Genomic DNA, 16,671 nt, shown 5'->3' with positions numbered 1-16,671 from the left:
CATGTAATGTACAGCAACAAGAGAGGTGCAGAATTTAGGATATGTATATGTGCACACATGCTACCTTTTATGTATCAACACCACCAAATTTTAGTCCTTGGGTGCCTTTACCTTCAGGGGATTTAGCTAAGCATTTCCTTCAAGTCGGATGCAGTTTTTCCCTCCCTGGGTACAGTTTAGGTCAGGTCAGGCCACTTATCCCTTATTTACACTGTCCACATCTCCCTGTACATCTCTCTCTGTACCACCCTCTTTCCACAGTGTAACATAGTCTTATATATTACCCAAAGATTCAGACAAGTCAAAGTGTTGCCTAGAAAGACACATTTCATTATTGCATTCACACTTGCATTGTCAAAAGAGGAACGTATGTGTAAAAATGAGTTGTAAAACTGCTGGTTAGAGCTTTAGCTTCACTGCCACTTTTGATAGTGTTATCTTCTATTTCCTGGCATAGGAACTGTACTGTGTGCATTGTGTACCCAATGGTATAGAGTGTTGTGCCACCTGAGCACTTGGGTACTAACCCCTCTGTTGCACGTATGTACATCTACTATACTCAGTTATGTCCTCCTTTCTGTAGTATAGTTTGTCTCTCCATCTATATTGTAAGTTCCATAATGGCAGGGATCGTGCCTACAAATTCTATTGCATCCTCTCAATGAATGCAATTAGGGGACGCTCAATAAATACCATTGATTTTTTTTCCATCGGATTTACAGGCTGGATCACTGATCAAATAACTGGGAATTTGGAGGGTGAGGAAGCATTTGATTTAGAATGCCTAGCATTTCTCCAAGGCCCTTCTTCGGTTTCCAATTCTAAGTGAGAAGAGTATAATGGAATATTTAAAGTTTAAAGTATTGCAGTTAAAAGAATGTTTTTTCTCCTCTCACCTGGAAATCTGGCTTTCCCAGTTGCTCTTTTTAAACAATTACTGAAGAGAAGAAGAAGAGAATACCACTAGGATCATCTCCTCCAAGAACCCTTCCTCAACTAACCTCTCATCTCCCCACCTTATTCATGCTTCCTTCTGTGTCATTTATGTGCTTGGGTCTGTACCCCTTAATGCGTCTTGAAATTCATTCCTCCAGAAAAGCACTTATATTTCGCTGCTTCCTGTGTCTTTAATGTATTTTAGTATCTTGTGTTCCCTACTAGATTGTAAGCTTCTTTCAGACAGGGATCATGTTTACTAATTCTAGTGCTCAGCACTCCATTGTAATATTTAAGTGCTTACTCTATGCCACGCATACTAAGTGCTGGGGTAGATAGGAAATAATCAGGATGGACCCAGTTCTTATACCTGGGGCTCACAGTCTAAATAGGAGGGAGAACAGTTTTGAATCCCCATTTTACAGATGAGGGAACTGTGGCCCAAGGTCACACAGCAGGTAAGTCACGGAACCGGGGTTAGAACCCTGGTCTTCTGACTCACAGGCTTGTATGCTTTTTGTTGCGGCATGCTACTTCTTAAACCAATCAATCAATAAATACTATGGATAAAAATAGCTCCTTTTAGGCAGAGCTGAAAACCAGAACCAGGCCTCCCTCTGCAGGGACCGGGGCAGATGGATTTGTGCCCCATTGCTGCCAGCCCATGGGCAAGCCCTTTTCTTTAAAGGTATTTGTTGAGTTCCTACGCTGTGTCAAGTACTCTTCTAAGTACTGGGGTAGATACAAGTTAATCAGGTTGGATGAAGTCCCTGTCCCACATGGTGATCACAGTCTGACGAAACTGATGCACAGAGAAGTTAAATGACTTGCCCAACATCACACAGCAGGCAAGTGTTGAGGCCAGTATTAGAACCCAAGTCCTCTGACTCCCAAGCCCGTGCTCTTTCCACTAGACCACACTGATTCCCTAAAGAAGTCCTTCTGTGGCTTCCTAGACCATAGTCTGTAAGGTCCTTGTTTGGCAGGGATCATGTCTTTGAACTGTATTGTACTGTACTGTACTTTCTCAAGCACTTAATTCAGTGTTCTGAATTAATCACTCAATAAATATCATTGACTGATGTTAAGAACCTTGAAGCAATGGTTCGATATATTGCTGCAGTTTGAGATGAACTTCTTTTCATAGATTTCTACTTGCCAACATGGGTCTGTGGTCTTTGTGACGGAGTTATGCTTAATCATAACCCTAAAGCCACTTACAGGAAGCCTGGGTCTTTTCATTGACTGAGTGTTTCTTTATTAACCATATAAAGTGAGAAATGTAACATTATATTCTTTTTGTCTTGTCAGCATGGTCATTTTTCAGTTTTGGTTCACGCAGTCAGACTCCTTGACTTAGACTATGAGTCTTCGAATCTTGACTTCAGTTTAATTCCTCCTTTCTCCTGCATAATCAGGCTGTCTGTTGTCCTAGCGTAGGGCATTTGGGCATGGGTAATTATTTGCAGATGCCAAATAGCTGATCTTGTGTCCCCATGTATAAGGCTGGATCACACCAAAGGCATCTAGTGGGGAAGAATGAGGGCCCTCATGGTTCTGTTTGCAGTTAAGCTTGAATTTCTTCTCAATTATCGTAGTCCCACTTTTGATTTAATAATGAGAAGTTTCCACCCTGTCGAATTCCTATATTGGATATAGGAAAATACAGTGTAGGATATGAAGCACAAACAAGTAATTCAGAACCCTGGAAGCTGTTAAAAATAACAACAAAAACAACCCACCATTTTAGAATCACAGATAAAATATGCCCAGGGAAGTCAACTAAACAAAAACCTTGTGTTACAATGGCAGGATAAGAGATCATTAGAGGGGAAAAGTCATCCTTTAATGAATGGAAAACTCACCCAAGGCAGGAGAATAGGAAGCCTATAAAGAATTACAGGCTAGTTGCAACCAGGAAATTAGGTGTTCCTGAAATTATTTTGAAGAGCACCATGCAAGAGGCACCAATCTGATAATAAAAGACTGTCCAAATGCATCAAAAGCAAGAAGCTGCTAGGGGATTCACTAGGGTTCCTGAATGAGACAGCTAAGAGCTCAGTAATTTTTTTTTTCATTGGGTCTTTACTGAGAAAATTGAAGCAGGGAGTCCCTACTTCAAATTGGTTTTTGTAGCAGACAGAACAGAAGAACTGGATCAAACTGTGAGAGCACAGAGTATTTTCAGCCAAGTGGATAAACTAGATGTAAACAAATCACCAGGGCTAAGTAAGCATCCACCGGAGAACTCTGTGGGAACTTGGGGAACTTGGAGAGAAGTTGCAGAACTGTTGGCATGGGTTTAGTCTGTCCTTACAGACTGTACCAGGGAACTGGACCGTCTCCACAGTTGCTCCCACCTGTAAAAAGGGTTCCTGTGATGGACCTGGGAATGAGATCAGTAACTCTCACTTTTAAAACTGACAATTTAGTTAAATATGTAATTAAGTTTAGGATTAGTGAGCACTAAAAAAATACAACTTTCTGGGGGAAAGACAACCCAGTTTGTATAAGGGAAAGTAATTTCTTTCTCATCTGCTGGGATTCTTTGAAGCATGTGGCAAGAGGTAAGCCAGTGGGCATAATATATTGAGATTTTCTAAAATCTTTCAACAGTCACTCCCCAAGGTCTTTTTTAAAAAAGAGAAATCCTAAGAATGGAGAAATATTCTGTCATGGATTATACCTGGTTAAAGGATAAGGTAAGAAAAAGTGGACACTTTTCCAGATGGAGAAATGTGAATGCTGATGAACTGTAGGGATCAATGCTAAGAACATTTTTCTTTAATGTCTTGGGTGTGTGCAGTGAACTCTTGAAGTTTGCAGATGGCACTAAACTCTTGGGAGGTGATGAAATATCATGCAGATGGGGTTAAGCTGTAGTAAAACCAGTAGATAAACTTCATTTTGCCACGCACTTAGAGAAAAGTAATCCAGATTATAGCCATAGCCATCTGCCATTAAAATTTTTTCTTAATGTTTCGGAGAATAGTTCTTTTGAATTTTAGTGCCAGTGTTACAGTAGCCCCTTGACTTCAAGATAATACTTTCAAATTTACTTTGGCTTAGGCGCCTCTCTTCAATCAATTAAATACTTTGACTGATTAGAATAGAAGTCTCCCACTTTAGCATTGAATAATGTGGTTCTATTTAGTGTAAACAGTGGCAGATCTCTGGTTTGAACAAGATACTCTGAGGTGAAAAATAACACTGCAAATTAAGTATGTACAGGTCTACAAGTCAAAAATAATTCCTTATTATTGAAACATATTTTCATTGCTGTTTGAACATGGCAACAATATTTGCCATGCTTTTGAATTTATAATATTGTTTTGTTGAAGGTTTTGGTTCTTGGGACTGTATTTTGGGACTTTGCATTTGAGAAGCAGCATGGCCTATGGCACATGGTAATGCTTAAAAATCATTTTTATTTTAAAAGTTCCCTAGGGGGTGCTCTGTTTAGCTCTTTTTAGCTTAATACTCTATTTTCACGAAACCAATTAAGACTGCTAACCCATTCATAGCAACATAGAATAAGTTATTGATTATGGTTCAGATGAAATCTGCCTCGTGCGCACGTTTAATTTAAATTATTGGCATGCCCAATATGATCCAATCAATGCTATTCATTGAACGTTCACTGTGTGTGGAGCATTGTACTGAGTCCTTGGGAGGCTACAGCACAACAAATTTGGTAGGCACAATACCTGCCCACAGGGAGTTTACAGTCTAGAATCCTGGGCAACATTAGAAATGGGAGAGAGAAGAAACATTGGGCATAACTTGGTCACAAATTTAAAAAAAAAAAAAAAAACCACACACACTCGCCCCTGGATTCCCATATGCAGTCCTAGATGGGAGGTGGTTTTTGGTGGACAAGGGCAAACCTAAAATTGTTCACCATACTTCACAATGCCAATTTATGGTGTCACCTGCAGAAACAGTCAATCAATGGTATTTATTGAGCGCTTACTCTGCACAGTGCAATGTACTGAGCACTTTGGAGAGTACAACAGAGTAGGTAGACACCTCCCCTACCCACAGCAAGTTTACAGTCTCATCAAGCTGAAGCTTGAAGGTGGCAGGTTTAAGACAAATGCAACATTTCTCTGCACAGCGCGTATTAAGCATTTGGAACTCGTCACCACAGGAAGATGTGTAAACAGAAAATACCAGTGGTTCTAAAAGGGATTTGACAAATGTAAGGGCGGGCAGTCCATAATGGGCTACAACAGGGGATGTTAGGAGTGTAAGACATCACATCCATAAACATTAGGATCGCTATCAAAGAGGGCAACCATCCAAGCTTCCTGTTGCTAGGTTAGGATATGGGGTTAGACAATGAGTCTGAACCAGGAATAGGATGGCTTTTATGTTTTTTATATTCTCACAGCTAATTGCTGGACATACATTTAGGAAAAATGCTACTAATAAAAATGTATTGTTTGGATTTCTGGCTATTCCATTAGACCTGATAAAGTAGAAGCCCTTTAAAAAGAGAATTGTAAATGCTTGTTGAATTTTTTTTTCCATTTGCTTATTGATTTTTTTTTTTACGAATTCTGATTTGCTTGGGGAAGCAGGTCTATTTAACTGTGACAGAGGAACAAGTTCATGTCTAATGAAGATATAAGGGCAGAACATTTCACACATCCTTGTCCATTTGAGATAAGCATAACTTGGTCTGTTTTCCCCAATGGGTACGTGTCAGACATTTCCTAGGAAGGATGTGGACAGGACCAGTTGAACCACACTGGTTTATCCCGTGCAACAGCACCAGGGCCCCTGCTCTTAGGAGACCCAGGTTAGAACTCTGGAGTCCACACGCAGATGGTTCTTCCTCTCGATCACCAAATCTGCTTATTGGTGGGCATGCCAAAGTGCTTTGAAAGCTCCTCTGACGTGGATTTGTGATCTCTGCCTTTAGGCCTAGGTGTTGAATATTCCCATACACTGTGTTAGAGTCATCACAAAAACTGCCTGGGTGTGGGTGATACACTTTATTTTTAAGAACTGGAACCAGCACCAATTCACTTTATGACACAACTGAGACCCCTTGAAACATCTCTGCCTCAGTCTGGGATCAAATTAAAAGATGCTCCGAAAAAGTTGAGAAATGGAGTTTCCTCTTACTGTGATCATTGTTCCACAAGGAAAAGTTGTATTGTTTTCAACTCACACCATCTGGAGGAATGCTTACAGGAACCTTAAGCCTTACACAATTTCCCCCTTGGCCCTGGTAATATAGCAGCACTTAGACTAATTCCTCAAAAAGCATTTGAATGAGAAAAAATGTTTAGAGATGAGAAGCTCCATAGCATTTCCTTGAAGAAATAATTTGTCAGGGAACACTGCAGTTTATGAAATTGACCACTACCAATAGTCTCTTTCATGCAGTTTTTTCCTCCATTTTAAAACACTACATGGTAGAGGGTGGAGACCAATTTTATGTAGCGTCTCTGTGTGGCATCTTGTACAATTCCAGGCATATAGGCTGCCAAATGACAATACTAGTGCAGCTTTATTGTTAAACACTTACCATTCAGTACTATAAAGTGAATGCAATTTCACTGAAAATTACTTGTGCTTTATGTTATATGCATGCTGTAACTTTTTTTGGAAAGAGAGCAAACTCATAAAGAAGGAACTGTGTAGGTGACAATTAGTATTTCTATTTATGGTAAATTATTGTGTTATCAGCAAGTTTGAGCACCCACAAAGTGCTTAGCAAAGTAGACACTAGATCAATGACTCCTGAAGCAATGGACTGGAGATTAATTATACAGGCATACTCTTGGCTCCAAGCAATGCAATGTATGAAATCTGGAGATGCTCTCATGCACTAATTGCTGATGTAGCTTGGGATCCTTAAGTTCTGCCCATCATTAATCTGATCACTGCTGGAAGATGGGCTCTCTCTCCACCTCTTCCTCTGCCAGTCCCTTTCCATTCCCTCTCTACCCTGTCCAGAACATTTTTCTTCCCTCAAAATTCCTAATCTGGTCTCTTCCTCACCATTCGGTGACTTAGGATGCATTCCTCAGGTCTCGAACCAGGGAGACAGAGGTTCCTGGGGTCAGAAAAGTCCCTTGGAATAATGGAGGGTGTAGAGAATAGGAAGAGGTTAGGATGGGAAGTAGGAGGGGAGCTGCAGTATAATTACTCTGTCGTCATGTTGGGGTTGGTTTGGAAACAGGACACTAACAAGTTACAATTAAGTCTATGGAGAAATAGATCCCACAATACATTGGTTCACAACACACTCACATTATCAAGGAATATATGTAAGGAGTAACCCTGCCCCTACTTTTTTTATGTTTTTGCAGCATCCTTCCAGCAATATAATCAGACAGTTACTAAACCAAATATCTTTTCAATGAGAAATGTTTTTGTGCTAATCATATTTAGTTTAGTTAAGCATAGAAATGTAAATAATCACTTTGCCATGCATTTATCAAATTTAGAATCATTGTTCATAAAGAAAGTTAGCATGTAGAAATCCTTGAAAACTGCCTTGGCTGTTATATTTTTTATCTTTGTGAGCCATACAGCATTGAATATTATAGCTGCCTTTCATTCAAACACACTCACGTTCCTTTTTGAGCTGTTTATTGTCATTCCCTTTTGTTACCCAAGTGGAGGGCAGACACTACCTTATGTTGTCAGTTTTAAAAGGAGGACCAACCTTTGGGATAGATGGTGCTGTGTGTCCAAATCAAGGTAAATTTTTAATTTAGCATTTCATTAGCATGCTTTTTCCTCTGCACACACCTTACCTGTCACTGCAGTGTGCAGTTGGAAAGGAGATGTCTCTACAAAGTATAAGAATACCTGTATCTCCCAATCAATCCATCAATAGTATTTATTGAGCACTTACTTTGTACAGAGTTCTATACTAAGCACTTGGGAGAGTACCATAGGATTAGTAGACATGATCCCAGTCCTTGTGGAGCTTGCAACCTAGCGGGAGAGATACGTGCTAAAATAAAAATGATAATATTTGTTAAGTATGTATTATGTGCCAAGAGCTCTGCTAGGTGCAAGTTAATCAGGTCAGACACTGTCCTTCTCCCACATGTGTCTCACAGTTAAAGGGGGAGGGAGAAAAGTACTGAGTCCCCATTTTATAGATGAGGAGCCTGCAGCTCAGAGAAGTTGAGTGACTTGATCAAGGTCACTCAGCAGGCAAGTGTCAAAGCCAGCATTATAACCCAAGTCCTCTGACTCCCTGGCTTGTGCTCATTCCATAAATAAATAATTATTAATGAACTGTAGCTAGAAGGAAATAATAGAGAATAAAGTTATGTATGTACTTAATGCTGTGGGAGGTTGTGCTTCAGCATTCGTCATGCAGACTTGCAGAAATAGCAGTTTGGATATAAGATGGGAAGATTAAAAATCAGTTGAGGAAAATGTTCTGGAAGAGATGTGATTTTAGAAGGATTTTGAAGATGGGGAGAACAGAGGTCTGCCGGATGTGAAGTGGGAGGAAGGTCCTTTTAGACTGTGAGCCCACTGTTGGGTAGGGACTGTCTCTATATGTTGCCAAATTGTACTTCCAAAGCGCTTAGTACAGTGCTGTTCACACAGTAAGCGCTCAATAAATACGATTGATGATGATGATAACAGCAAAAGGCTGGCAGAGAGGTTGAGTGCCCTTTGTGTTCAATAAAAGATATGCTGCCCCAAGTGCCCATTACATTTCATGGCCTTCTCCCCTCCTTTCTTCCTCCTCTTTTCCCTCCTTTTCCCCATATTGCTAGACTTAATTCCCTGCACAATAGTCCCTCCCCTCTTTGGTGCTTGCAAAAATTTTACAAAAAAGTGGGGCAAATAGGCAAGTAAATATGATAGTTCAACTAAAACCTGAAATGCCCTAACTTCATTCTTTTCCACAGTAAGTATAAAAAGTGTGTGTAATGTGGGCTCGTAGCATGAAGTGAAAATCCAGGCCTTATTTTAGAAAACACTGTAGAATTTCATCATAAAACACCTTAAAGATTATTGTATGTGTTGGTGGGATTAGCATATTACTAGTCCTCTCCAATGGTAAAAGGGGAAGAATGAAGTGGATAAATGTTTTCCTTATCCTGAAGTTAGGAAGTGGGCAAGCCTAGTGGGTCTAATCTTTTCCAGTGTTTTAGCCATACACATGTCTTCAGTAGTGTGTGTTTTTAAAAAAAGAATTCATTTTGTGCATGATTGCTGGCCTTAAGTATTATACTGATTTTTCTCTTGATGATTATTTTTCCTTGTTAATTCCTTTCTTAATTGATCACTTCCTTTCTCTTTACCTCCCTCGGCAGTCTTTTCCCTGTAAAAGGACCAATCTGTCTAAGGTAGAGAAACTCAATTTCTATATATTGATGGTCATGTCTGCATGTTTTTTTGCAGAAACAGTACTTATCATTTTTTGGTTATATACCTAATGCTAGTTTTGAATGTAGTTTTTCCAAGAAATTCATTTATTTTTCAGCTTGAGTACAAGTACTCCAGAATGCATCACCTAATTTGCAATCATAGTTGAGAACTTTTCAGTAATTACAGAACAGATAAAACATTTTAAATCTTGCTAATCCATGATAATTGAAAATAGCACTTTGAAAATGACACACACTTGTGCAAATAATGAATTATATTTATATATAGCTTTCCTCCTTAAAATGATTCATTTTCATTTGATTTTATTAGACTTGAATTTGAGAGGCAGCAACGTGAGGAGCTGGAAAAATTAGAAAGTAAAAGGTAAGTCGGTGAGAAATATCATCCACTTGTATGGGTGTGCCGGTAAGTCTGAGTTAAGTGACTTATCTGATTCTCCAGTACCCAGGATTTTAGCAAGTGTTTCTCTCCTCTGTGCCAGGCATCTATCTCTTTATTGTGTTCACATAGATCATTTTCCATGGGTGGCATGATATTTTGTAATAATAATTGTGGTATTTGTTTAGCCCTCACTGTGTGCCAAGTACTGTGCTAGGTGCTGGGGTAAATATAACATAAATAGATTGGACACAATCTTGGTCCTGCATGCAGCTCACAGTCTAAGGGAGAGGGGGAACAGGTATCTTTTCCCCATTTTTACAAATGAGGAAACCAAGACCCAGAGAATCAATCTTATTTATTGAGCGCTTATTATACTATACTCTACTAAGCGCTTGGAAGAGTGCAATACAGCAGAGTTAGCAGACACATTCCCTGCCCATAACAAGCTTACAGGTTGAAAGGGGAGACAGACATTAAAAAGTTAAGTGTCTTGTTCAAGGTCACACAGCAGGCAGTTGGCTGAGCTGGGATTAGAGCCCAGGTCTCATGATTTCCAAACCCATGCTCTTTCCACTAAGATATGCTGTTTTTTCTGGATTATCATTGGAATGAGGGCCAGTACAAGTAGGCTGCAGCGTACTATCCAGTCCTATTCACTCTCCTGTCCACTCAGCCATTTAACAAGCTCCGAACAAAGACTGTAATGGATTGAGGTTCACCCCTTCACGTTTCCACCAAGGCTTTCATAGCCCAACCTCAGGTAGATGTGCTAATGAGCAACAAAATAACCCAGAGGTGGGTAGCAGGATTGAATGGAATTGAGTGGCATGGATAATAACAAATTGAATAAGTAATTCTTGGATCATTTAAAATTAAATATTACTTTAGCCTTCAACTGAAATCTGATAGGACAGATTTGTTGAGTTCCAAATGGCACCGAAAACTGAGTCCATTTATATTTTCTTGCGGGCAGAAAAGGTTAATCTGAAGGTGTCTGTATGACTTTTTGTTAGAGTGGAGATTAATTTCTCCAAAACAAAAGAAAATCTGACATACCTCAAAGTTTGAAACAGTCTTCAAAGCATTCCTGTCTTTTCAGTGGGCTCATCACAGCAAGCTAAGCAATCAGTCATATTTATTGAGTGTTTGCTGTGTGCAGAGCACTCTACTAAGCACTAAGATTGTACAGTATAACAGAGATGGTGACACATTTCCTTTGCACAATGAGATTAAAGGGTAGGGGAGCAGAAGCCAAGGAATGCTTAGTGATTACCTGTGTCACTAGCCATAAACAAACTACTTCATTTTTTTAAATCATATAATTTTGGAAATAGAGCAGTGAATTTAGAGCAGTGTTTTTCTGGGCTTTGGCAGTGTACCAAAATTAGGATGGTTCAGGGCACTGTCAGATGTATGTCTTCTTGATTATGATTTTTTGCTAGTTTTAGTTATTAGTCAAAATTATTGTAGTTTAATTAGTATCTAATTCTTTCTTTGAGATAGAACATCTTTTTGCACTTTTGATTTATGATTTCAGACCAACAGAAGGTTATTTCAGGAAAAAGTAACACCCAGCTAACATTTTTTCAAATTAAGCAGCTAAGTGCTGGCTGAAAGTAATAATAGCAAAAAGTAATTCATGGTAGTTGACCAGCAATTTTTTAAAGTCTAGAAAATGTTTCCATTTTTCAAGTATCTCTACGTTTTAAGGAAATGTGTGTTAGGAAAAGGAAGAATAATATTTGAAAATATTGATGAATAATTCTTCCTTTTAAGGAAACAAATCGAAGAAATGGAAGAAAAGCAAAAATCGGACAAGGCAGAACTAGAACGGATGCAACAAGAAGTGGAGTCGCAGCGCAAAGAAACGGAAATTGTGCAGCGACAAATCCGAAAACAGGAAGAGAGCCTGAAACGGCGCAGTGTTCACATTGAAAGTCGACTAAAAGATTTACTGGCTGAAAAAGAAAAATTTGAAGAGGAACGACTGAGGGAACAGCAGGAGATAGAACTTCAGAGAAAGAAACAAGAAGAAGAGAGCGTGCTTAGAGTAAAAGATGAACTCCATCGACTCCAAGAACTTAACAACAATGAGAAAGCTGAAAAGATCCAGATCCTCAGAGAACTTGAGCGACTTAAGAGGGAAAAAGACGAACAGTTTGCCAAGCTTGAACTGGAAAAAAAGAGACTAGAAGAACAAGAGAAGGAGCAAAGAATGCATGTTGCCCATCTTGAAGATCAGCTCCGAGAGAAACAGGACATGACACAACTCCTCAAGCGAAGAGATGTGCAGCAGGTGGAGGAGGAGAAAAGGGACCTTGAAGATATCAGAGAATCCCTTTTGAAAGTTAAAGAAGCCCGGGCTGAGAGTGATGAAGTTGATGAAGAATTAGAAAAAGCCCAACTGTATTTCTTGGAGTTCAAGCAAAAGCAGCTAGCACAGTTAACTACTTTGGAGAAGGATCTAGTTCAGCAGAGAGATCACCTGGAAAAAGAAGTTGCAGGGGAAAGGGAGACCCTAGGACGGTTAAAATATGGATGCGAAGAAGACTTAGACTTGCTCCAGGGAAATGATGAAAAGAGCTCTGCTGTCACACCGGTGGCTCAAGATCTTGAGAAGATAAAGCTAGCAGAATACCGACTACAACATAAAAAACGGCAGCTTCACTATCTGATGCAAAATCACTTGCCAGCTTTATTGGAAGAAAAGCAAAGAGCTGTTGAAGTCCTTGACAGAGGCCCTCTTGGCTTAGATAATACACTGTATCAAGTAGAGAAAGAAATGGAAGAAAAAGAGGAACAGCTTGCACAATACAGAGCCAATGCTAACCAGCTACAAAAACTGCAGGCTACTTTTGAATTCACAGCAAACGTTGCTCGTCAGGAAGAGAAAGTTAGGAGGAAGGAGAAAGAAATTCTTGAATCGAGAGAAAAGCAGCAGAGAGAGGCATTAGAACAAGCTGTAGCCAAACTGGAAAAGAGACATTCTGCATTACAACGCCGATCCACCTTAGACCTGGAAATTGAAGAACAGAAACAAAAGCTTGCAACTCTTAGCAGCAATAGTGAACAGGCTGGATTGCAAGCTAGTCTAGAAGCTGAGCAAAAAGACCGACAAAGGTAATATTTTTGTTCTCTGGGCTTACTGTCTTTTGTCTGGAACCTAGAGGGTACTCCTAAGTCTTCCCAAAGAAGTTGCTCATTATACAGCTGGACTGTACAGTTGAGCCAGTTATTTAATGATGATGAAAACATTGTATTCATTCTTCTGAGGAATTTTTATTCTCCATTCCCAGGTGAGATGGCAATAGGTCTAGAAAATTACTCATCACTGGTCACTTTATAGCTATAGTCCCTTGACAGTGTTCAGTTTAACTTTGTCCTCTGTTCAGTGCTAGGAAACTAGCGTTATTTTCATTGATTGTGAGATTACTTTCTTTTTATTCTCTCCCCAAATTCTGTAGCTTAGGTGACATCTGTCTGTGCCTTCTTTAAGTGAAGTTATATTTATCGAAACAGGTAGAATGATTGAGTTTTCAAAGAGTGTTAAAATGAACTACCGTCTGGACTCCCCTGTCTGAGATTGGTAGAATGTGTTAGGACTTAATCAGGTGGTGAGTAGACTGTTGAGAGAGCCACCAAGGACCATAATAATAACAATAATGGCTTTTGTTAAGCACTGTTCTAAGCACTGGGAAGGGTACAAGGTGATCAGGTTGTCCCACGTGGGGCTCACGGTCTTAATCCCCATTTTACAGATGAGGTAACTGAGGCCCAGAGAAGTTTAAGTGACTTGCACAAAGTCACACCGCTGACAAGTGGTGAACCCATGACCTATGACTCCCAATCCCTGGCTCTTTTTACTGAGCCATGCTGCTTCCACAGTCTTCCAGGCTCCTGCCCAGTTCTTTCTAGTAACCGTATTATGGTGGCCAGGCATTTGAGGGAGAAGAGAGATGGTTCTCTGTTTTACTGATGGCCTTGCTGACAGGTTTTTTTTTTTTTTTTTTGAAAAGTATTTGTTAAGCACTTACTACGTGCCAGGCACTGTACTAAGCACTGGGGCAAGATACAAGATAATTGGTTTGGATGCAGTCCCTGTCCCACATAGTTCTTAATCCCCGTTTTACACATGAGGTAACTGAGGCACAGAGAAATTAAGTGGCTTGCCCAAAGTTACACAGCATACAGGTGGCGAAGCCGGGATTAGAACCCAGGCCCTGTGGCTCCCAGGCCCAAGCTGTTTCCGCTGGGCGATGCTGCTTCTCGTGGCCCAAATTTATAGGCCCATAATAAGACCAACTGCATTTCCCAGAGTTATATAAATGCAGTAAAGCAATACAGTGCACATTCAATTTTTCACATCATTGCCCAGATTGCAAAATTATGACTAATCTTCAGGGCACTTTTTCAGATATCCAGGTAATGTTATCAATCAATCGGTGAATGGTATTGACTGAACAATTGCTGTGTGGAAATGTACAATACAATAGAGTTGCCCACAGGGAGTTTAAAGACTAAATGGGGAGACAGACATTTAAATGTCTGAGAAGCAGCGTGGTTTAGTGGAAATATCCCAGGATTAGGAGTCAGGTTGTGGTTCTAATCCCGGCTCCGCCACTTGTCAGCTGTGTGACTCTGGGCAAGTCACTTAACTTCTCTGTGCCTCAGTTACCTCATCGGTAAAATGGGGATTTAGATTGTGAGCCCCATGTGGGACAACCTGATTACCTTGTATCTACCCCAGTGCTTAGACCAGTGCTTGGTACATAGTAAGCATTTAACAAATACCATTATTATTATCATTATTATTAATAAATAAATTTCAGATAAGAGAAATAGTTACAGGTCTTCCACCTTGGTGGTTGTGGTAGTGGTGGTGGCGGCGGCAGCAGCAGCAGCAGTAGCATTAAGGTTTTCCTATGTGCAGAGCACTGTACTGAGTTCTGGGAAATAATTCATATATGGTCCCTGTCCCTTAGGTGAGCTCACAATCTAATTTATCTAATTATGGCACCCAAGAGTTCAGGAACACATATAATGGTTTCCTTTCATTGAAGTGAATACTATATAATGCCTTTTACATTCCTGTCAATTAAATTTGTCAGAAATTTCTTCTGGTCAGGTTTACTACTCATATAATAACATTTTATAATTACTACTTTACTAAATGCCGTTCAAGGCTTTCACTGACCTTTTCTCATTAATGTGTAATTTTAATCTTGAACCTATGTGGTAAATAATATAATTTTAGATGAATGTGTTAAAGTCCAAATAGCAAAAGGTTACATATTCAGCCTTTTCACAACTTTCATTTATTTCTGTCAGTCCTGCCATTAAGCCTCTTTGAAGTAATAAATAAAGCCATAATAGTGGTTTCAAATTTCTGTAGTGCAGGTTTGTTGAAGTTGAAAGGTGAAGATAAGCTTGAATACATGTGATGTTCTTATAGTATAAAATGATTATATCTGAAACTAGATGAAGCTGTTGGCTCTCCCCAGTCATTAACTTCAAAAAGGAAAAATCAGAGTAAAATGGAACCTGTTCAGTCAGTGGTGTTTGAGTTCTTACCGTGTGCAGAGCTCTGTACTGAGTTTTGGGGAGAGTGCAATGTAAGAGAGGTGGTGGATATAGAGCTTAGTGTCTAGACATTAAAATAAATTACAGATATATATGTAAGTGCTGTGGGGTGAACTGTGAGATGAAGAAAGGGTACAAATCCAAATGCAGAGGTGACTCAGAAGAGAGAGGGAGTTGGGGAAAGGAAGGTTTAACTGGGGAAGCCCTCTTGGAGGTGATGCTACTTTAATAAAGCTTTGCAGGTCAGGGGAATGGTGGTCTGGAATATAAAGACGGGGAGGATGTTCCAGGCCAGAGGGAGGGCATGGGAAAGGGGTCAGCAGCAAGATAGGTGAGGTCGAGGCACACTGAGTAAGCTGGCGAGAGAGGAGTGTGTGGGCTGGGCTGTAGGAGGGGGCAAGCCTATTGAGTGATGCTTTAAAGCCAATGGTAAGGAGGCCGAGGTGGATGGGCCTCAAGGTTCAAGGTTCTTTAGGAGTGGGGAAACTTTTTCTGGAACAATGATCCAGGCAACAGAACTGGAGTATGAACTGGAGTAGGGAGAGACAGGAGGCAGGGAGGTCAGTGAGGTGGCTGATGGAGTAGCCAGGGCTGGGTCGGATAAATGCATGGATCAGTATAGTAGCAGTTTGGATGGAGAGGAAAGTGCAGACTTCAGCGATGTTGTAAATGTAGAACTGACAGAATTTGGTGACAGACTAAATATGTGGGTTGAATGAGAGAGGTGAGTTGAGGATAATGCCAAGCTTTCAGAATTGTGTGATAGGATAGTAGTGTTGCTTACAATAATGGGAAAGACAGCGGGAGGGCAGGGTTTAGGTGTGGAGGGATCAGGAGTTCTGTTTGGGATATGTTTAGTTTGAGATTTCTCTCGTGATAGGAAATACTTGAATGTGGAATTTTTTTTGCATCCTGTTTACTTCAATTCATGATCATCCTTTCAGATGGAAGCAGGAAAAATGGTCCCAGAATTATTGCTTATAGAGAAATGAATGGGTGATTTAAGCAACCGATCAAAAATGTGCTTATTTTGTGAAACAACATAACTACAATCAGAAAATATCAGGAATTGTGACAATGCTCTAAATTTGTTGCGTCAAATATCAGGTGCTTACTATTTCAGGCTTTTGTTAAACTTGTGTTCAGACTTAGAAGCATTTTGATCTGTAATAGATGTTATGATCCAGTGTCTGAGGAAGCCATTTGCCAGTGGCATTATGGCATTCTGTCTGCCCTCAGATAGGCAGGAGAGATTTTTGATTTCTGGATTTTGATGAGGTAGGTTGTGAAGATCTCAAAACTGATCCTGTGAGAATTCAATGAAAGGCAGGGGCACTTTGGATAGAGTGGAGCTGCAGCTGGTAGACTCCTCTAACCAAAGCTGCAGTTTCC

The 16,671-nt window shown here is 40.0% G+C and overlaps 1 protein-coding gene across 6 annotated transcripts in view; it reads left to right on the top strand.

Moving 5' to 3' along the window:
• The window catches only part of KIF16B (kinesin family member 16B), a 215,270-nt gene that overhangs the window by 107,741 nt on the left and 90,858 nt on the right, over positions 1 to 16,671 (top strand). For 5 of the 6 annotated variants that reach the window (XR_005452325.1, XM_038751766.1, XM_038751767.1 and 2 more), the window contains exons 18-20: positions 9,243 to 9,275; positions 9,628 to 9,681; positions 11,476 to 12,819. Coding sequence is in view for 5 of the 6 variants with exons in the window: in XM_038751766.1 (XP_038607694.1) it covers positions 9,243 to 9,275; positions 9,628 to 9,681; positions 11,476 to 12,819 (1,431 nt within the window). In the remaining variant the exon portion in view is untranslated. The remainder of the gene's footprint in view (positions 1 to 9,242; positions 9,276 to 9,627; positions 9,682 to 11,475; positions 12,820 to 16,671) is intronic. The other variant, XM_038751765.1, reaches the window with a different exon arrangement.

This window comes from Tachyglossus aculeatus, chromosome 9, assembly GCF_015852505.1.
Source record: "Tachyglossus aculeatus isolate mTacAcu1 chromosome 9, mTacAcu1.pri, whole genome shotgun sequence".
Classification (NCBI taxonomy): Eukaryota; Metazoa; Chordata; class Mammalia; order Monotremata; family Tachyglossidae; genus Tachyglossus; species Tachyglossus aculeatus.
The sequence above is the reverse complement of the archived record's forward strand: the minus strand, read 5'-3'. Positions and strand labels throughout refer to the sequence as shown.